This window comes from Panthera pardus, unplaced genomic scaffold (assembly GCF_024362965.1).
Source record: "Panthera pardus isolate Hobbes unplaced genomic scaffold, ASM2436296v1 HiC_scaffold_1, whole genome shotgun sequence".
In the NCBI taxonomy this organism is placed as follows: domain Eukaryota; kingdom Metazoa; phylum Chordata; class Mammalia; order Carnivora; family Felidae; genus Panthera; species Panthera pardus.
In genome coordinates, this window is record NW_026526654.1 from 9,283,877 (window position 1) to 9,306,637 (window position 22,761).

General features: G+C 55.8%; 1 protein-coding gene across 4 annotated transcripts in view; it reads right to left on the minus strand.

Moving 5' to 3' along the window:
* The window catches only part of TFDP1 (transcription factor Dp-1), a 40,250-nt gene that overhangs the window by 13,493 nt on the left and 3,996 nt on the right, over window positions 1-22,761 (minus strand). For all 4 annotated transcript variants that reach the window (XM_019443823.2, XM_019443824.2, XM_019443822.2 and 1 more), the window contains exon 3: window positions 7,407-7,473. In XM_019443823.2, coding sequence (XP_019299368.1) covers window positions 7,407-7,473 — 67 coding nt within the window. The remainder of the gene's footprint in view (window positions 1-7,406; window positions 7,474-22,761) is intronic.

Consider the following 22,761-nt stretch of genomic DNA (forward strand, 5'->3'; position numbering starts at 1 on the left):
CGCCCAGACCCCAGTCCCTGCCACACGGGGAGAGGAGAGCTCTGCGCTGGTCATGCCCCGCATCCCTGGCCCCTGAAGCAGAACTGCCTCCTGTGGCCACCGAGGGCAGGTCTCGCACAAGGCAGACTCGGATGGCGTTCCTTCATTTCACAGGCTCTGCCTCATGACCGCTTCCAAATAACAGTAAGACACAGTCTTCAATCCAGCCTGGTCTAAGTTTCATTTTTGAACCTTTTAACAGTCCACACGCTTTAAAGAATAGACTCCAGGAGCGCCCGGGGGGCTCAGTCGGTTCAGCGTCTGACCTTAGCCCAGGTGATAACCTCACGGCCCGTGGGTTCGAGCCCCGTGTCGGGCTCTGTACTGACAGCTTGGGGCCTGGAGCTGCTTTGGATTTTGTCTCCCTCTCTCTCTGCCCCTACCCAGCTCATGCTTGCTCACTCGCTCGCTCTCAAAAATAAACATTAAAAAAAAAAGAAGAACAGACTTCAGATTTCAATACACAATGAATCTTACTGCCACATACAAATACTGAATAATTTCTCTTGATAACCTAAGTCATCAAGACATTCGTCCATCAAACCGACTGAATGTTAGCGTTTTCACCGACACCAGCAGATATTTGTTTTCTGTAAATGTTTGTTTGCTTCAAGTTTTATTTTTCTCTAAACACAGAGACCTGTATCTTAACAAAAGCAAACATTATTTTAAATGTTTATTTTTGAGAGACAGAGCATGAGCAGCGAAGGAGCAGAGAGAGAGGTAGGGGGGACAGAGGATCCAAAGCAGGCTCTGAACTGTCAGCACAGAGCCCAACACGGGGCTCGAATTCACAAGCCGTGAGATCATGAACTGAGCCGAAGTCAGACGCTCAACCGAATGAGCCACCCAGGCACCCCCAAAAGCAAATTTTTAATGATTGTTTTAGATATATAAAAGACAGTTTAAAAGACAAAAATAAAGTTATTCTGTTTTGCACAGAGAGATTTAAAACACAAACGTGTTAGTCATTTCGAAGTCACACATGAGATTATCCGGTTATTAATAGGTTTTTAGGAATACTGAATTGATTCATAAAACGATAAAACTTAGGTTTTTTTTTCCTTTATTTTACAAATGACCCCGTCAACATCAGCAGCCCCAGCAGCTGTTAAGATATTAAAATAAAGTAAAATAAACGAGGTCAGAACACGGCCACATCTGGGCCAGAGCTGCGGGTGCGGCCACAGAGGACAACACTGAGCGCTCAGAACCACAGGAACGTCCACCTACAAAACCACGTGCTCACCCACCAGGGCAACGGCAGAGCTGAGAGGCAGAGTGGATCGGGGCCAGGCCCCCTCTGGTTCTCACCAGGGTCTCCCTGTTCTCTGAGACACTTTTCAACACTAAGAACTACCACACAATCTTTCTCCAGTATGACCTAGAATTAACTACTTTCCTTTTATCCTATTTGCTCAAGAGGCTGAAACAGCAAAGCTCACCGTCCGGTCCAGAGACCTGCCCCAGCTGCGCCCCCACCTGGCCCTGCCTGCAAACATCAGGGCTTAATGGGTGTGCTCTGTCCATTTTTCGTACTTTTCCATGCACATCCATAAATCCAAGAAAGCAGAAGTATTGCTCATGTGGGCCTTTGAAACCCAGAAAATTATCTACATCTCACATAACTTTGCTCACACTGTCGCTGAGACTTGTCCACAGAAAGGTCTAGTTGATTCCTTGAACCTGTGCTGTTCCGTTACAGTACGTTGATTATACAAATACACAAATGTTCCTACTGAAACACCGCAGGTAACATCGGGCCGTCTGGCCTCCTCCTGCTGCTGGCGTGCCCTCACGCAGGTGCGCCAAGAGGACCATCTGTGCTATGGGCTTCCACATGGCACCTCCACAGGGCCGTTCTGCACACACCACACACGCGCCCCGCACACACATACACAACATACACGTGTGCACATACCACACATGTGCACCACACACACTGCACACACGTGTACACACATGCATGCACACACTACACATGTGCACAGCACATACACACACGCATGACACACATGTGCACACAAACCACAGTGCACCACACACATGCACGACACACGTGTGCGCACACCACACATGTGCACCACACATGCATGCACACACCGTACGCGTGCACCACATGCACGACACATGTGTGAGCACACATGTACACACCACACATATGCACAGCACACACATACCACACATGCATGACACACACGTGCACATCACACCACGTGTGTGCAAGGCACACACATGTACGCACACCACACATGCACGCCACGCGCACACACCACATGTGCACATCACACACCATGCACCACACACGTGTGCACCCAGGCAGCCTGTGTCCCCCTCTCTAGGTTTCCTACCAACTGCTGACTCAGGGAAGACACGTCACTTTTTAACAATCTCAAGGATGTGATTCATTTTTAGTTTAATCTGACCAAAGACATCAGAATGCTTAACACACTTTTCTGACAAAGACCACCACACTTCGACCTACTTACACTCCTGTTTACAAGACGGGCTAACCTGTAACACAGCCTAGAGTTTACTCACTAGAAGCACAACTACTTTAGCTGTACGCTCTCTTTAGTGCCTTTTGTTAAAGGAACTAGGTGACAAAATATTTTATTATTTTTTTAATGTTTATTTATTTTTGAGAGACAGAGACAGAGCACGAGCAGGGGAGGGGCAGAGAGAGAGGGAGACACAGAATCCAAACAGGCTCCAGGCTCTGAGCTGTCAGCAGAGAGCCCGACGTGGGGCCTGAACCCATGAACTGCGAGATCGTGACCTGAGCCAAAGTTGGACGCTTTACCCACTGAGCCCCTCCCCCGGCTCCCCTGAAATATTTTCAACTATAACATCACGAAACAGAGAATTCCTCTCTTGGCGAGAAAAGGAGTTAGAACATATGTGGTCTGAGCTATTATAACCCTGAACAGGAAAAGGATTCTAGAAGTATTCCGTAAGCATATTCTTACAATTAGCAATCACAATTCATTAATACCTATGGGCTTTAAGACAGATTATGAAACCATAAGGTTTAATGTCTTCTTGAAAATAATTTCAACCATTTCTAAGTTCTAAGAACCTAGTATTTTAAGAGTTGCTCTCTTGCCCGCCACGCTAGAAATACCCCAAGTGCTAAGACGGCGGCCCCCGCACGGCCCTGCCCCTGCACAGCAGGCGCCAGAATGGCCCTGCGGCCCAAGGAGGGAGGCAGGCTCCACAGGGGCACCTCCCAGTGGGAGGGAGCCGAGGTGCCCAGTGTCTCAGGGCCTCGACCACACCCAGACCGCTCCTCTGCGAGCGCATCTCCTCTGCAGACCGGTCTTCCTGGCCAGCCCGGCAGAAGGGTTTGGCGTGTGAAACATGTTATCACTTTGTGCTCCAGATGTCGTCTGGGTTCAAACGATGGCGCCTCTGCTCTGCGCTCCCCGAGAGGGGCCAGGCCGCTTCCCCCGCAACAGCCGTGTGTGCAGGTGCACGCACATCTGCGAGGGTGCCGTTCCCGCGTCTCTGGGATGATCCCACAATGCCAGGCTGTCGGCCACCTGTCACTGGTGTTCATCTCTCCTGCCTGGGAGCCCGTCCTCAGGGGAAGGGCAACTCTGAAGCAGAAGGAAAATGGCAGACGTCACAGGACACGTCCTGTCACCAGTCAGACCCAGCCACATCCCGCGACATTCTGCGGGAGCCGCCTCCTGCACCAGGCGCTTGGGGTGCACAGCCCTTCAGGGAAAACAGTCAGCAGGCATCAGAGCACTCCATCAAGGTGCCAGGTGACAAAAGGCAGCACCGGAAACTGCCAGAAATGGCCCGGCTGCAGATGAGCAAAGTCACAAAGCCACAGGGAGGATAAGTGCGTGCAGATACCACACACACACGCACACGACGTGTCAGGACACATGCTTAAGCACACGTTTACATCGTGAGCCATTTCTGCAGCGAGTGCACACAACATGTACGCAGAGGCCAGAGGAGAGGAAGAGGCCGCACACGGGCCATGGCCCCGGACTGGTTCTGTGCGGAGGGCAGGCAAGCAGCGGGCACATCGGGAGGGCATGGGCACATACGTGCCAGGGCCCACGGCCTGAACCCTAGGGCAGCAGCCGCACGGCTGGAAGAGGAGGCTCCAGCAGGAACAGCGGCAACAAAATGTTGCCAGCAAAGCACCTGGCCAAACCCCTACCAGCAGGGCAGGCCCAGGAGCAAGGGGGCCCACACCCACCGGGCCACCAGAACCTGAAATATAGGCAAAGGAGGCGCCACTGTAGCTGTGCGGCGCCAGGCGCCCACGTGTTTGGTACAGCCACGCACACGCACCTCGTGCCCTGGCTCCCGCTCCAGAGCGCCTGCCCCAAACATAGGAACAAATGTGCACGCGAAGGCTCACACAGCATCAAAGCCGTCGGCGAAGCCCTGGGAGCAACCCAACGGCTGTCACAGCAAACAACGTAGCCTTCGTTGTCTTGGACCGCGTTGGGGCCTCTGGCCTTCAGGGCCCGTGGGCACAGGAGGCTGTGACTTCAGCACACCTTCTGGGGAAAACAGCTCTTTGAATCTTACAGGCGTGACGACCGACTTGATGTGAGCACCAAGGCGCTTGTCCCCAGCTATCCGATCACAGACCAGCCACAAGCCGCCATTAGGTAGGGGAGACCACCCTCCAGAGCCCCCTAACCAGGCAAAGACTTTCAGAGCAAATCCTCAGGTCTCCTCCACGAGGAAGGAGTAGACGCCTCCAACCCCACTTCTTGCCTGTGTCCGGCCTGCCGGCCCCCTTGTCACATGGACCAATCCCACAACAACGAACCTCCCTCCCACTCACCACACGTCTCCCGTAGGCTCTGCCTCTGGAGAAGTCTGCAGACACTGGCACCTGGAAATGGGCCACAGGCAGCAGCCAGAGGAGCAGAAGAGACAGGTGAAGAAGCACGGACAGCTCTGGAGGCTAAGACAGGAGCAGAGTCAAGGCCAGGACCCAGGGAACGGGAGTGCGCAAGACCCCAGTGTGAGCGGGCATCACAGCCAGAGCTTAGGCAGGAGCAGGCACGGGGAGCCTCACCTCAGGAGGGGTTCACTGGCCCCAGCCGAGGGCAGCAGGGTCACTGGGGCTCCCAAACTCTCAGCAGGTGGAGCTAGGAGCAGCTGGGAGGCAGCCCTGTAGGCGTGGCGCATGCGGACAGGAAGCAGGACAGGCCCCTGCCCCCTCATGGCCCAGCCTCCACCAGGCCTGGCCATGGCCCTCCTTTTGACTCCCCACCCCTACCCCCAGCGAGAGCCAACTCCTGCCCTTCACGGTCCCTCCAGAGAGACAGGCTCTTGGGAACACACTGAGGCCACATTCCCGGGCTCTTGGACAAGCCCGTGCCAGGGGTCTGGGCCTCACTCAGCATAACCCTGGCTGAGTCTCCGCCAAGCGCTCCTCAGGAAGCGCCCACAATGACAGCGGGGTCAGACAACACAGTCTGACACCCATGGGCTCCCCAACTTCACGAACACCACTGAATAGCCCAGAGTGCGCAGGTCCAGTCAGTACCACACCGCCCAAAATTAGCATCGGAGCTCCTGAGCCGGAAGCAAAGGTGGCCGTGCGTGGAACCGTCCCCACGGGTGAGCACAGCAGTTGGGCAGCCTGGTCCTACTCCCTTTGTGGCCGAAACAGCACCGGACTGCCTGTCCAACAGACAAACGGCTCCGTTTACGAAAAAGCACTTCTCTGGAAGGAGCAGGAGCCTGCCAGCGCTCAGCCTGCGTTCATAGGGTCAGAGCAGGGAGCACATTGCAGAGATGTGGCCGTGGGCCTCCCCATACCCAGAACATGCCAGAGGCGCAAGGGCAGGAGCCTGAGTGCCTGGGAGGCTGTGCTGGTCCCAGCAGAGGCGGGAGCAGAGGCAGGAGCCAGGAGCCTCGAACTACAGCAGTCCTAGCTGTGAGCGGAGCCAGGGACACGGCGGGCCAGACCACACCCAAGAACACGCAAAATCCTTGAACAGTGCAGGGAACTGGCACCAGGATATTCTAGAGACTCAAGAAGCTGTTGTCTTCTCATCTCTCCAATGCAACCCCCATAAGGGCTCAAGCACAGATCAGGCAGCCCCTAATCACGGGAGGGGCCTGTGGGACCGTCCAAACAATAAAGGGACTCAAAACAAACACCAGAACGAAAGGCTTCCACTGTTTCCAGAGGAGCAGAGATCACAGTGTTTTCACTACTATTTCTGCTTAGTCACTTTTACTAAAGACGTCACGCCTGTAAATCCTAAAATTCTAAGTGTCCAATTAGTTACACTGAAGCACCTCGCTCAAGCAACCTGTGAACGGTAAAAGCTATTGAACTAAAACCATCTGCAAACACTGAGTCCCTCAGCAGGGCCCTGTCCTTGGACAGGAAGGGAAAGAGGATGGGATCTACAGAAAAGGAGGACGCTGCCTACGACCTTCCAAACACAGAAACCCGGAGAGCACACATGGGCCCACAGCCCATCCAGGGGACAGTGGCCAGCGTGACGAGGGAGACCCACTGAGCCAGGAGAGGAGAGCCTCCATGAGCATCAGAAGGCACCATCCTGATGCAAAAGAGGGAGCAGGGCCTGAGCCCACCACCCTAACCACATGGGCTGGGCCCACTGGGCCCCACGGGGAAGGACACAGCTGGACTCCTGTCCTGCTCGCCAGCAACAGATGGATGGGAAGGGGCTGGGACATTCCCCCAAAGCTACCGCAGGAGCCAAGAAGTCACCGGTCAGGGCCTCAGCCTGGTGGAGGCGGCAGTGGTAATCTAGCCACTCTGAGCTCGGGATGCCACAGGTGGCCAGGTGTCACGCATCAACTTGGAAGGGGCATGCCCTCTGGTCCAGCACTTCCACACCTAGTCTATCCCGGGAAATAGCCAGCACGCTCATACACGTGGGCAGATGTTCATCACGGTAACACCAGGAGGGAGACCGTGGGACCCCAGAGCAGGGGGCAGTGGCCTGGACCTGTCCACCTCCATGTCCGGCCCTGAATCCCAACGAGCCACCGAACATACACACGTGGCTTCCTGATGGGCAAGACACGAACCCGGACGCACGCGAGGGAGGCACCACCAGCCTTGGGCTGCCGCCCGGGTCCAGAGCAGACACCTGGAGGCTCATGGCGCCCGTGAGGCAGAGGAAAGCACATGACCTGCGTTCTCCACGTCCCCGAATTTCTGCAAACAGCGTGAGCCCACCACTGACAGGTGCCTGCAGGCTGTCGGCGGCCCCAGGCAGGAGCCCTCCCAAAGCAAGGGCCCCACACTTGACAGGGGCTTTCGTCCCACAGAAATTCACGAGTACACCAACCCTAACACTCTCATCCACAGAATTGTATTTGGAAAAGAGGCGCCTTACCTTTTCCAGGACTAAGGTTCTGGTCTATGAAGACCTTGAGTTCCCCGTTGGCTTCAATTAGACCGGCCTGCAGAGAGCAACAAGGACAGTAAATAGGGGGTCTAAGAGCGACAAATCTACAGTTCGTAACAAGCCGGGCTGTGTGAGGGAGGTGTAAAATACGGCATGAAAGAGACAGAATGGTCAGGAGCCCATGCAGGGAACTTCGAAGCTTAACCCTTGTGACGTTAATGAGATACAGCTTTTGTGCATTAAGTCAACACACGCATTTAAGGGGCAGTGCCTGCGGCTAGTGGAGGCGCACCTCGGGTGGGTGTAAAATTCATCTGACCACCTGTCGTGAGAGCAGACGGGCGATCCGACCTGAGAACAGGGCTTCTTCAGAGCCCCGGACGCGGCCGCTCCACCAGAAATCGGGGGATGCACCTCTGTGTACAGGAGTGTGGGCCAGGGCCAGGCAGCATACGAGGTCCACCCGGCACCCCCATGTCCTGAGCAGGGTGACCACGCGCAGGGCCCACTGACCACGCAGCTCACTGGGGCACCAGGCAAGTGATATCACTCCCCAAGGTGTGCAAACGCACCTGAGCCGCTACAGGGAGCCATGTCTGGGACTGACCCCTGACACGCGTCCTGCGTCCGCTTTCCTGGGTTTTCATGGGAAGAATCAGGGCTCGCATGAGCTCATCACGGGCACCGCACACCATCGGCGTCTGGACGCCCGCACCCGAGTCTGTCCTCACCAAACATCGAAGATGTGCCTGCTGCACACCAAACCAGGGCAGACGGTCTTGATACACCGAGCCTCACCAGACACCAGCCCTGCCACACGCACACTCACACCAGTGCACACCATCCGCACGTGGTCACTCACACATACACATGCACGCACACACGTCCTACACCCATACGTGTGCACACATGTGCATAAACACACACACACACACACGTGTACACAAGCCACATCGCAGGTCAACCAATCCCGGCAGACAAGCCTCCTCTGCCTCCTGCCCAGGCCTCTGACCACCAGTGACCCGGGCAGTGGGATTCCTGGCCCAGTGGGAGCACCGGCTAAGGACGCCCTGGTGTTCGGGGACCCACGCCTGTGTGTACACAGCGATCTCACACACATCCACATGAGCCATGCACTCACAGACGTCACACGTCTGTGCGGTGTGCCTGGACTTTCCTCACAGGTGTGTAAGCGCAGGCCAGGCCGCCCGTGAAGGGATACAAGTGCACTTTCCAGCATCGTCCTGTCTGTCCAGGAACCCAGGGCATCTGCGGCCCGTTCCCACCCCAGGAGGAGCCTCAGGTTGGCAGCACATACGGGCAGCAACAAGCTGGACTGCAGACAGGCAAGGCTCGTCTGGGCCTGGCACGGGAGAAGCCGCATGTCAGGCCCTGCGGTGTTGCAGGGATGGGTTCCCTCTCTCCACGTGGTGCACAGAAAACACACCAAATGCACCCAAAATGCACAAATCCACACACGGAACCCGAGACGGAAGTCAGGCCCGTGCCAACACCACATGGGCCACGTTTCCTGGACTCTCCAAAACTCCACCTTCCCACAGAAGTGGAGGGAGCCAAGCACATGCCCACAAGGATGGCAGCAGATTGAGGCCGGGCTGGGCTAGAGGACTGCTGGCCAGGAGCCGCCAGACTCAACGGCACGACTCTCTCTGGGCCAGGAAGCCTGCACCAGGCTGGTCCCAGCAAACAGGCTCAGGGTGCCCCAGAGACACGGGACATCAGCTGCCACAGAATTGAGGACACAGCCGTGGCAGGAGAGGGCCTCAGGGCCCCCATACACCTGTCAGACGGCCCCAGGCTCCCAGCACATTATTGGCGCTGCCGGCTCCTTGATCCCAGACAGCGGCCCTGGGCTCCATGTCCACTGTCCTGTACCAGAGTGGACACGTGGCTGGACGCCTGAGCTGGCAGCCACGGAGCCCCAAGATCACACAGGGCCTGTCACTGTCCTCATGGGTCTGCCTGGGTGGGACCCAGCATTGCCCAACCTGGGGCCACTGCCCGTGCTGCTCCAGCTCGGCGGTCACAGGCCACTCATGGGAAACCCCCTCTCACAGAGGGAACACTCACAGTCCACACATCAGCGGCACAGCCCCAGCAACCCCTCACAATGTGGAAGGAAGGGAACCAGGCCAGGAAGCCCCCAGTCACTCTGGAGGAGGTCTAGTCCAACTCAAGTGATCAGACTAGCCCATCCTCTCCAGAGCCAAAGGGCTTCGTCCTCCCTGGCCACACGCAACCCACCATGGCCACCGGATGAGTGGCCTGGGCGGCGAGCAGGCCAGCCCAGCCCTTTCCGGAAAAGTCTGGAAACAGACGAAGAGGCCAGTCCCTTCTTGCCAGTCTCAGGGTCAGAATCCAAAGCTGGGGAGTCACTGGAGAACAAAGAGAGCAGGAGACAGAGGCAGACAGCCGGCTGACATGGAGGAGAGGCTGGAGTGAGCCATAGGTGCACCCAGCGGCATCATGTCTGCTCCCGGACACCCTCCCAGCCACGGGGAGGACACTGATGGAAGTTCCGCATACTCGTGCTCTGTAAGGCCTCCTTTCTGTCGCTCAAAAGAACCTCATGTAGAAAGGGGGCTGGAGTCTTCAACAGGCTCCTCCCACCCACCACCCATGCAGCCCCAGTCTAGCCCCGTGGGAGTCCCACAAGGCGTGGAGGCTCAGCACCGAGGGGCTGCAACGTCCAGAGCAGGCTGCCTGGCAGTGCTTGCCACCCCCCTCCCCACGACACCACCTGGGAGCCCATGGGCACCACGTCTGACAGGACCGTCTTCCCATACCCACCCTGTTCCCAAGCCTGGTTTCCAGTTCGGAGCGTAAACCTGAGGGCAGTAACTGTGACATAGGAAGAAGCCAGCTGGCGGCTAGCAGCTCGTTGACGCCCACACTGTCCGTATGTGGGACCGTGACTAGGTACCCCATAGCAAGTCTCACGGGCACAGGAATTCTATCTCGCAACACAACGTGTGTCGGAATCACAAGTGGCGCAAGCTCGGTTTTCACAAAGGAAATTAGAAAGCTGGGGCTGGGAAGTCAGGCTTTGGAGAGGGTGGGGGCCTGCCTTCCTGCCACCCTCTCCTCCCCGGGGGCTGCCGCCGGACACACTGCCACCTGGCCACGCCCAAATTCCAAAACACGGAAACCATTCGGGAGGATAAAGGGTTACTGTCGTTTTAACCCCTGAACTCTGAGGTCATTGTTCTGCAGTGAGACAGTGGTGACCGATTTTTCTCTAGAACATAAAAAGTCCTTCTTTTCATCTGGGAAGCCACTGAATGTATTTTTGAAGCATACTTTAACAGCTGCATGCAGATTTGGCCCAAATTTCCTGGAGCCACATGACTGACTGCCAATGACCAAAGACAATCGGTCAGGACCAAAATGACGCATCTAGGGTTCCTGACCTCGAAGGCCGACAGCAGCGCTCCAAAGGTCCGCCTGGAAGGAGCTAGAGCTCTAGGGGCACGCAGGCAAGGCAGCTGCGGAAAAGCGGACAGCCGGCCAGCAGAGGCCTGGCAGCCAGCGATACCAGAGCAGGACAGACTCTCGAGGTCAACCAGCTTCCACATACGACTGACCTAAACCGGTTCCAGAGCTGGTTTATCCTGCCCTACTGTGCAGACACAGTGCACGACACAGCCCCCAAATCAAGCCTGAGTCCAGGCCACACCCAGCTCGTCCCCCCAACCGTGCTCTCTGTAAAGGTGACGGAACTCGCTTCAGAGCCTAATGACCAACTCAGAGAGACACACTCGTCTGGTCCAGCTGCGTGTGTCCACCTCGTCTGAGGCGCAGGGGCCAGCATGGCACTGGGCGGCACTGGGCAGAAGCACGCGGACAGCGTGGAGTTCAAGAGAGAAGCAGGTCTGTCTGAACCACACAAACTTACTCAGGGGCGTATAGGAAGGTCACTGGCGCTGTCACCCATAACCCAATCCACCCCCGGGGTCCCAGCCTCGGCCTTCCCACAATAGAGCTTTTCTAGAACACCACCCTTCGTGGGTGTGAACCCCAAAGGACACTGAACACCCTGAGGAGACGTCTCTGGATGACAGTGACAAGCAGCACAGCAGGGGATTACTGCCACAGGTGCTGCCCTGCCTTGTGGCCAGCGCTACAATACCTGGCCCGCCAGCATCCACCCGCGGCCATGCCCACTCGGAGCTCTGCTCCCTCCCCTCCCAGATGCCAGCCCTAGGCCCTTGTGGGACCCCAGGCAAGTCCCCGCAACCAGCAGGAGGACAGGAGTGCCAGCCCACCTCACTCGCAGCCTCACAACGGGCAAACCTTTAAACACCTGCAGCCGGTGACCCTCATCTCCGTCTGCCTGGGACCACGGGGTTCTGGGAAGCCCCTGGGGCACAGGACTGCCAGGGCTCAAGGCAGGAAGCCCTAGGCTAGCTGCAAGGTGGCCCTCGTGAGTCAGCAACACCTCCACGGAGCCGCCCGCTGGTTCTGGTGTATGAGCCTGACAGGTGCAGACCAGGCACACGGTCCACTCTGTGCATGAAGTGAGACCCCCATCTGAGTACGAACTTAAAGCGAGCTCAGATCACACGGGACAGAGTCCGTCAACACTGACGTTTGTGTTAAATTTGCAGTGGGCCCTGGAAATGGTCCCCTGTGATGGAGTTTGCTCTTTCCCACTTTGTAATCTCACACTTGCTTCTTGTCTGCGTGGGCTCAAGAGCCCGTGGCCCCAAGAGCCTGTGACCCCGTGAAGAGGGAGAGGCCCCGAGGCCGGGCACACGCAGCAGGCCTGAGCACATGGACCACACTGAGGTGCTCACCTCCTTCCCTTGGAGCCCAGGGACCCCCGGGGCGCCCTGCTCCTGGCTCCTGCAGTTCTTTAGGGAGGACAGTCCGAGGCCACACAGCACACAACCGTCGGGAGCACAGGGAAATACTAACGTGTTCGTTACAGCCTCCTTGTGATTTTCTAACACCATCCCGTCCTCAGGGGCTTCACAGTCAACACCACAGGACCTTAGTTTACAACTACAAACTGGGACCCAGGAAAACATTACCACACCTCCCACGCCCCTTCCCTCTTGTGCCTGGGGCAAAGCCCGCAGGGACGCCGGGACCAGCACCGGAACCAGGCTGCTGGGATGCTATAAACGGTATTCCTGTACTGCACGTAGTTTTAAGTTAAGTGCACAGAACTCCTTCCCCTGCATGCTCTTTATACTTAAGATGCAAACCTCCCTCCAGGAAGAAACACCAAGACGCTGAACGAATGAACATGTAAACCAACAGCGAAGGCACTCATTTGTCACAACTAACCTGAGTTTTTCTTACAACACTCGTTACTCAGCTTTTTGGGTTTGTACTTAAGGTAAGTAAACCCAGTTACTGTGTATTTTCTGACGTTGGATACAATGATCCACTCAAAGCAGTAAAACTCAGCTGCTACACAGGAAGCTGAGCCAATTAGAAGTGGACGCTGAAACACCAACTAGGTTCTTTACTTACCAAACCAAAGTAGTAATGACCACGTTCCAGCTTCACACATGCCACCCATCTCTGTGCCCTGCGTCCCTCACAAGCCGCAGAGGGCGTGGCCGGGACCCCCCACTCCTGCTGCACACCCTGACACCCTGATCCCCCTCCTTCTCTCTCTAGAACACCCTCCCCAAGACCCCTCTGGTCACCGCAGGATAGGGTGCGGACCCCTCGGCAGGACAGACACCCAGGGCTGAGTGCCCGCCCACAACCTTTGAGGGGCCCATCAGAGGCGCTGCCCCGGCCACTCAGGGCAGGGGGGAGGGAGGGCCAGCCACTGGGAGACCACCACCACTCTGGTGGCTGCCTACTTTCTATACAAGTCCTACCTTGCCGCCCCCATGGGCCCACTAGAACAGAAACGCCAGTGAGGGCAGGACACGTGCCTGGAAAGAAAACCAGAGCCACGTCCAGACCGAAGCAGCTCCCGGCCCGGGGACAGCTGAAGAGTGCCCAGTGGCACCAAAGCAGCCACAGTCAGTACCAAACAAAGGGCAAGCCTGTGCTCCAATGAAACTGTACCTACAGGGAGAGGCAGTGGGCCAGCAATTCCGCTGATTCAAAGACAGACACAAAAATCAGCAAGACAGGGTCAGGAAGGGGCAAAGAGCAGAGGCCTCAGGCAGCAGAGGAAGGACCTGGAGACCCAGGAAAGCAACCACAGGCCCGGCTCCCTAACGACAGTTACACAAAACAGCAGCATGTGTGATCGGCCAGGCACCTGGGGGGAAGTCCAAGGGAACCTTTGTTCGCACCTCGGCAACCCTCCTGACCTTTCCCATCACAGCGGCCCCTTCTGAGTCCCCACACGCACCGGGAGCCAGCGTCCTGACCGCAGCAGCACATCTGGGCCTGCGGGGGCACCAAGTGCATTGTGGCTGCTGGCTGGCACCTGCCTCGAGCAGGCGAGACGAAGGGATGGGAAGAACGGTGAGGCCCAGCTCTCCCGTGCCCGAAGGGACCCGGTATAACCACTAGAGGCAGAGCCCTTGCACGGCAGCCATACAAACAGCACCTACCTGAGGGGCGATCCCGGACCACCCACCACGGAAGCACACAGGGCCTCGCCAAGGGGCACAGTGCACCGGCACCCACCAGAAGACATCAGCGCTGCAAGCATACCGTGTAACAGAGCGCTCATCAATACTGTGAGCTGCAAGGGTGATCAAAGGAAGGAGCGGAGTCCAGATATACTTTGAAGGCCTGGCCCCTCACCCCACCCTGTGGCTCCCGCAGAGACCCTCCCTCGACTCCACAGCAAACGGACCCCAGGCCCCGAGCACCGCCACAAGGACACAGCCTGTGGGCACGCCCAGCACAGTAGGTGAGGGGGCACTTCACGGCCCCACCCAATCCCCTCCCCGAGCATGGCCTGGCCTGGTGACCGGATCTGCACAGGCCATGTCCGGTCTCAGGAGCCGGAGGCTGGGGTCCGGCTGGCTCGTCTCTCTCCCTGTGTGTGCATGGACCTCGCTCCAGCCCCTCCCTCCCGCGCTCTGGCAATGGAAGCTACCTGGCAGAGGGCCCACGAGGCCAGAGCTGGGGGCAATCTCCGGCCAACAGCCCAGAAGTGAACAAAGCCCACCAAGGACCAGGTGAGTTAGTGGACATGGTCCTGCCACAGGGACCTGGGCGTACGTGTTGGTGTGTGACACTCTCAGGTCCTGGGCTGCGAGCCAGCACAGCTGCAGCCAAACTCGCAAGCCACGGAAGCCGTGGGTAACAAAACCACGGTCCCAGGCCACTGTTTTGGGCAGCCCGTGATGACACCAAGTGGGGCACTTTCCCGCCTTACCCACCCGCCACAGAGAGGGCACCACGGTGACACCACAAAGCCATCGGAGGTAGCATGTTACACAAACGTGTCTCAGGTAGAGCTACGGTTCGTCACATAAAAACCAGTTCCAAGTAGCCACGCAGACAAGAGAACCAGGTAGAAACAACCTAAGAAGGAACGCTGGGTCTGGCAGTGGAAGAACAGGGCTTCGGATGGTGCCTCTGCCTCCACCTGACCTACGGGCCGACACCAGGGCACCAGCGCTCCCAGCAGGGAGGGTGCTGCCGAGCCACAACATCACCCACACCGTGGCACTGCTGTGAGGGCCCACCAGCCAGCGTAGTAGTCACAGTTCTGCTGTGAAGGCAGGTTCCGGAAACAACCTAAAAGCCCATCAGCAGGCCTACATAAACAAGGGCACATCCAACCCACCAGCTCTACACTGACACAAACCTTCCGAATTCCAGCTACTAGCTCTCTGACGATACTAACAAACGATTATTCGCTATTTGGGGCACTTTTAGAGAGTTCTCATCTTTCAGAGATAATACTAGAATAGTGAATGACAGGACAACATGTCTGTAACCAGCTTCACAACCACCCAGCGGGCAGACAAGTGTGCACAGCCAGCCAGCCAGCCAGCCGTCACTCAGGACAGTGACAGGGTGCAAGGCGTCACCACCACATCCTCTCTGCCTACACTTGCATTCGTCTCAAATGTCCCACCAAAGTGTCTTCAGAGGAACACCTGGACGCTCAGTCCATTAAGCATCCAACTCTTGATTTCGACTCAGGTCGTGATCCCAGGGTCGTGGGATTGGGCCTCCACGCCGAGCATGGAGTCTGCTTAAGATTCTCTCTCCCCTCTGCTCCTCCCCAACTCGTGAGGCAAGTGTATCCTCCCTCTCCCTCCCTCCCTCTCCCTCCCTCTCCCTCCTTCCTCTCTCAAAAAAAAAAAGTGTCTTTGTAATGATCTATGTTTACAGTTACCAGTTTGTTTAGGGCCAAGTTGTGGAGTAAAAGAGCGGAGAACAGTGTGGGAGTCCTTTTACGTAAAGCTGTGTGACAGATGTGCATGTTCAAACACAGGTACCTAGAGAGTCAACTCCAAAATCACCAGAAGATTCGTAGTAGAATCACCTGGACTATGATTTTCAACAACTGTCAGCTTTCTAACATTTGAATTTTTTTTTTTAGTTTATTTATTTTTTGAGAGAGAGCAAGGGAAGAGCAGAGAGAGAGACAGACAGACAGACAGAATCCCAAGCAGGCTCCACACTGTCAGTGCAGAGCCCGATGTGAGGCTCAAACTCATGATCTGTGAGATCGTGACCTGAGCCAAAATCAGGAGTCAGACAATCAAGTGACTGAGCCAGCCACACACCCCTGACATTTGAATTCTTAACAAAAGACTGTGTTCTATAAGTGGATATGCATAAGGCTGCTGTTATTTTCTAAACAAAGGACACAGAACCGCAGGACAATGAGATCTAGACATGACAAGGGATAGGTAAGGAACAGGCTAGGCCGCACGACTGAGGTCAGGACCCTGAGGGGCAACCACAGAAGAGAAACCAAGACGGCAGCAGGAGCGAATGGAGAAGAGGTCCACATCCACAGACTGGACAGAACAGGACACAAGGTCACAGAGGGTCACTGAGCGCTGGCCCTGAGCCACAGGCAGGGCAGTGGCAGCTGGAGAGCAGAGAGCACACCTGCGGAAGAAACGCACACTCACACCAAGAGTGCACACTCCAGGGAGCGGCCACGGGAGACGCACATCCTCAAGAGAGAGTCCACCAGTGAGGGGTGATGCAGGACTCCGCAGGAGTCAAATTTGCAACTTCCAACAGGTAGGGGGGAGGGGAGCAAGTGGGTGTGGCAGATGGAGCAGTACTGCCACCAGGATCTGAAATTTAGGTGAGAACTTGGCTTCCTCTGTCAGGGGCCACGACCCCGCAAGTGACACACAAGTTACAGCTGTCCTTGCTGCCCTGCCCCCTCCCAGGTGGGCCTCTCCCGCGCTCTCGTTACCTGCACTCCAGGATGTCTCTCCCAGTGCAGAAATGCCCGCGCTCTCTGGCTCCCGTGAGCGCCACCAGAGACGCCGGCAGAAATCAGCGTCCCCGTCCACCTCTGCCTGACCCCACCACCGCTCCAAACCGGAATGTCAACTGAGTGCAGAATCGTGGCACTACCACCCCCAGCCCACTGCTGGGTTTCTCCCTGAATCATCTCCCTCGCTCCCCGCGGTCACAGCCCTTCCTAGACAGACGCAGCGGGAACCACGACATCGGCTTTCTTCCGTATCTGCACTCTGCACTTCACCCTCTGCCTTTTTGCCAGAGAAACGTCAAATTTACTCTTGGGCACACACAAACAAATGCGAGATTGCCTGGAAGACAATGTAACATGACTCCAACACAATTTTTAAATATTTGCCTCCACCTGCTTTCTGGTGTTTCTACAGCAGGTCTATGCTGAGGTAGCTCTGGGTGGTGCGTACTGCATTTTCACACCTGCTGAGTGGTGGCGGGAGACCATTCTGGGCCTGACGGGGACACTAATAGCAGGCTGGGATGTGTTTTATCAGTAAGTTATTGCCCAGGAGAACAGGATTCTGCCTTCTGTATAATAGCAAAGTCTGACCCAACCAGATGGCCACACCAAGAGCTTTTCTCCTTAACCAAAGTCCCTGCTATTTAACTCCCGCACACCCACCCTCCGGACGGCCGTGCCCCAGCCTCAGCCCTGTGAAGGGGGAGCCCCCAGAGTCGGGGACTCATCCACCCAGGACCAATTCCTGCTGCCCACCTTCCACTCCACTTGTCCAAACCGTGGTCGGGGCAAGCTGGAGGAGGCAGGGAGCCGTCAGCAGAGAGACGGGGACCAAGGTCAGGAGCTAAAACACACCAAGGGAACCTGGGCGCTCAACGGTAAAGGAGCACCCCCAGACACCCCGTCTCTGGGAGCCTGCCGACCCCCTGCACCCCAACTCATTCCCAAGCTCAGGCCCTAAGGAGGAGCTGGTCCCCTCAGCCACACTAGGAGTGGGGTTCTCCCCGGAGCTCTGGTTAGAACAGAAGTGTGTGTGCGAACGGAGGAGAGACCCAGGCCGCGGTGAGCTCCCAAGTCCTTCAGAGCCACTGGCCTGTTCTCAGGACCCACCCGGTGCTGCCAGGCTGGACCACACGTAGGATGTGGCTGGCACTTCCACCTTCACTGCCCTGAGAGGAAGGTACGCTTGTCACCTTCGTTCCGCAGATGAGTCCCCAACCCCCAGAGAAGACTCTGCCTGAGGCTGCCCCACAGGCATGAGGGAGAGCTGGGCTCAGAGCACACAGCGCGGATCCACTCGGAATCGCTGTGTCTGTCCCGACACAGAAACCGGTTCCAGGAAATACCCATGGTCCCGCGGCTTCATGTGCACTCGGACACACCCGCCATCCCATGGAAAGCAGAGGACTAACACAGCCAGAGGTGGAGACGTTTTCTGTTCGTAGAGTAGCCTTATTTTATTGGCTAATTTAAAAATTAACAACACACTGATCTGACTTCCCTTCTGGAAAAATTATTTCTCCCTTTCAGAAAGAACCCAACTTTCCTTTTAACAAAAACCAAGTCACAGAGGCCAGGAGCTCGAACAAGTACCACTGTCCTTCACAACCTCCAAGGGCCCAAGTGGGCCGCAGCCGCAGGGATGGACAGACAGGACAGCCTCATCCCCTACCACCAGCCTTTTCCTTCCCAGGGGAAGGAGAGCTCAAAAACAGAGTGAGCACCATTTCTCGGACCACCGTCCACACGCGAGCCATACACAGTGACCCAGGATGCATGAGAGGTCAGAGTGTCCAGGATCCAAGAAACTGACCTGCACACTCACCAAATGCTCAGCCCTCCTGCCCCCAGAGTGAGACGTGGTCATGCAGCTCCATGAGGGCCACTGTCCAATGTGTCAAGGGAAGAGGGGGCACATCCACAGGAGGGAGGCACCCCCGGGAGCCTCCACTTCCGGCTGGGAGGTGCTCTGCTGGCACCTAGGTCTACAGACCAGGCTTTCAAAGCTCTCTGCGGTTGCAAAACCCCATGACATTGTTTAATTTTGTGACTTCCCTTCTGCTGGAGCTGTGCTTGTGCTGGGGGAGGGCACACCAAGGGCACCCTGAAATAAGGATGAGACACCTCATAACCCATAGCTATCCTAACTCATGAACTACTTTCTCAGATAACATTAAGGCAAATATCTGTCTTTTATAAGCTGCACATCATTCCTAACACGGCACCTGAATTTTAAAAAAAGAACATGTTTTAGAACTGATACTGATGAAGGAACAATAAACACCTTCTAGACGAGCTGGCTTAATTTCGAAGTGCACCAGATCAAAGCCATGGCCGTGTATGACTTCATGACTGATGCCCACACTCAGCCTTGGGGCAAATTTGCAGACCAGGATTGAGGTCCTGTCAATACAGGTAGAATAAGATATCTTTCACTCAAATCCTCACTTTTCTGAAAAGCAAGTAAAACAAGAGAAACATAAGACCCCTTCAAAGTAATCCCAGTTATTAACACTTCCCAGCAGAGGAAGGAAGACATTGTGTAAGGCTGAAAAGATCTAGTGGGCTATACTTACGCTGCACAGTCATGTGCCCAGGAAGTTACAAGAGTACTGACCACTAACCTCAACTTGGGCCTCAGAAAGTCCTGGTGATCTCACTGAATGAGGATGAACATATACACACTCACCAATCAAATGCAGGAAACTCGCTTAAACTACCTAAGAACTGTCTGTACCTAACGTTAAAATTCAAACTGCAAATTCAAGGTGTATTTCCTGCACGTTTATGTCGAAATCATTTTATATTCACAACCCTTACTAAAACGACAAAAGCAAACCTAATGTTAACATTCTGCCATGAAATCACCAACGAAGGCTGAACATCGTTAATTTATACAGCGCGGATACAAGTCAACAGGAAATAAACACCAGGACAGAAAGCGAACACAGGAGATGCTTTTCAACTCACAAAGTAACATGTTCTAAAAGGAAAAGATTCAACTTCTATATCCAGAAATGCAAGCTAAAAACACAATTTAAAATTTTACCTGCAAATCGACCAAGTTTTGTGGGCTTTTAAATTGTGATCCAACTGAATTTCAAAAAGGGGTCGTTACAATGAGTTCCCCCCACAATGCGATAAAAGTATAAACTGGCACAATCATTCTGACAAGTTACCTGACATCTTAAAGACACAGCACATGTATCTGCCCGCCCGCGTCCATTCGTGCCCGCCTATGCCCACCCGCTTGTGTCCACACAAGCCCGCCCACACCCATGCACACACTCGCCTGCACACACTCATGCGTGTGCCCGTGCAGTTGCACGTCCAAGAACTCCTCCCTGGACATTATGATGGGTCCACACAATGTGGAGATGTGGCCAGAAAGCCCCGAAAGCCCTGGCGCTGGAGGACGGAGACCTAGGGTGCGTCCACGCAGTGGGATGGGCTCTCCACGCTCCAGAAATCTGGGCAGAGTGCAGTAGGACTCTGCTGTGTGGTCCCTAAGCACCATTTATGCCCTGCCATGCATCATTAAAACCCTGGAAAACCTGCAAACTCTCTGAAAGGCCACATTCAGTATCTCTTGATGTCTTTGTGTCCTTTGTCCCCTCCCCGGACATGGCATCATGGACAAGCGACTCAAGCAAGCGGGCCATTCATGGAGAAAAGGCTCGCACCTACAGCAAAGGATTGGGGAGTAAATGTTCGTTTGAATTTACAATGACATGTTTAGGTCTGTAGCCGTTTTCATCTCCCAATTCACCTGTTTCAATAGCTGACCACCTACCACAGCCCAACATGCTGCATACATGCACAGCTGCTACTCCAGGCACGGCCCCAAGGAGCACAGTGTCCCGGCAAGACCTGCCTGGGGCATGACACCAAGTCACGGGACACTGAGGCACAGGGCACCTGGGGGGTGGCTGGGTGGGGCCTGGAGGTGGCTGGGGGCTCCTAAGGGGGTCTGGGGGTTGGCCTGGGGGCACTGGGGGGGGATGCCTGGGGGTACTAGGGGGTGGTTGGGGGCCACCGGTGGGTGCCTGAAGGGGCATCACCCCTGATGCGGCCACACCCCACTTGTGTGCCCTCACCAAGCACCTCCCTGGCTGACCCAAGCCCTGTCCCTCCTAACAGACCCTGCAAAGCCCAACACACAGGAAGCTGGCACTGACTCCACACGAGAACGTTCTCAAGAGCACAGCTTTCCAGAAAGGCAGTTCTGTGAGGGAAGCATCACCCACAAGCCACACTACAAGCCAGGGCCGTTTCCTAGCGGCTTCGTGACAAGCCCAAGGCACAGAACTGCCTCTAGGAGAAGGATGTCCCTTTCGTGTCCCTTGTGAATTTGACAGCACGCCTTCATTCATACACCTGTTCCACAGCAACACACCCAGGGCGTCTCCTCATCAAGCTGCAGCTTTCTGCTCCCCACCCCACTCTGGCCCACGCAGAGCCCGTGTAAGAGTGAGCACACCACCACAGGGACCCGTGTGGGCTACACCCCCCTCCCCATGCCCACCGGGGAGTCACTGCCAGGACAGGACAGGCTGGCGCTCTGGGAGTTAGCGCCTGGTCCCACAATGCACTCCAACCAACACCGAGGGAGACGGCTCGGTGCCGTCTTTATGTCTCGGTGCCACATTTATGTCTCCAGCCCTCATTTTACCCTCGAGGTCTGGGGCTGAAAACCATACCCAGTACATGTATTTGTAGATAAGCTCTTGGTCTCCTAGCGGTATTGAACCAGGCCTCGGTATCATCCCCCCAAAGCCTACATGGGACGCCTTCTGTGGCTCTCCAGAACACCTGTAGAGAATCTTCTATCACAGAACACAAAGCGGACTCACACCAGCTTGCACACAGGCGGACCAGCTCCCCCACCAGGAGCTGGCAATGCACCGCCCCAGCCCAGGACTGGTCCCCCACCGCTCCCACACCTGCAGCCACCTCCTAACAGTGGCCCACAAAGCGCCTCCGCGACCTTACAGACCGACCAGCTGGCTCCCCATTCCTCACGGACCTGCAGGGTCTGGGGCCCACGGGGAGCTCATGCTCTGCCTGTGAAACACCCACGGGGCCATGCTGCGCACATGCAGCTCGCACACGGGCATGTGTTCATGGCAGAGGTCCTCCCCTGACTTCACACAATGGCAGTTTCTCCTACAATGTGCATGTATTAAACAATTACAGTTTCTGGATCTTCTCTGAAGTTGCCATTTCCTTCAGGAGGCTTTCTTGGTGCTGAAAATGACTGTCTTCTCAGCCTGGCCAACTTTCCCAACCGTGACCTGTGTTCACGGGAGCTGTGGCTGGCACAAAATTGAATTCAGATAGCTAGTTTCATAAATGAGTACAGCAATTACATTTCCCTCCTCCCCGAATGAGGAGACCCTATGATAGAGGGACAGGCCCACGGCTGTGAGCAGAGACCCACACGGTCCCAGGGTGTAACTGAAATGCAAGCCACTGTGGGCCCTGCCCAGCTGGGACTCTGAGCAGAAACATCGCCCATGATGCACATCTAAGGAGGGTCCCAAAGCTTCAGGGCTGACAGCAGGAGGCAGCCTGCGTGCGGTGAGGGGGTCTCGCGTGAATGCTGGTAAGAGGCCCCGAGGCCGGTCTCTGTCGGCACTGACAGCCAGGTGTCGGCCTTGAAGGCTGTCGGGACCACAGGAGGAACTGCCGTCACTGTGCAGCCAGCCTCTATGGCCAGGGAGCTTCCGCCCCAGATCCCAGGACCGGCCAGTACTCTACGAAATTCTGGAAGCAGCCCCCAAAACCGTTGCTTGTGACCACTTCTGGGAGTGACCAGACCCCAGCTCACTGCATGCTTCTGCACCAGCTGAGTTTTCTCACCTCTGCACCAGGTACAAATACTGACTTTGGATTTTTACTATCTGAATTCTTCATCGCCAGCACATACCGACATAATCAGAATAAATGAACGTCAAAGACCTCGGGCCCACTTGG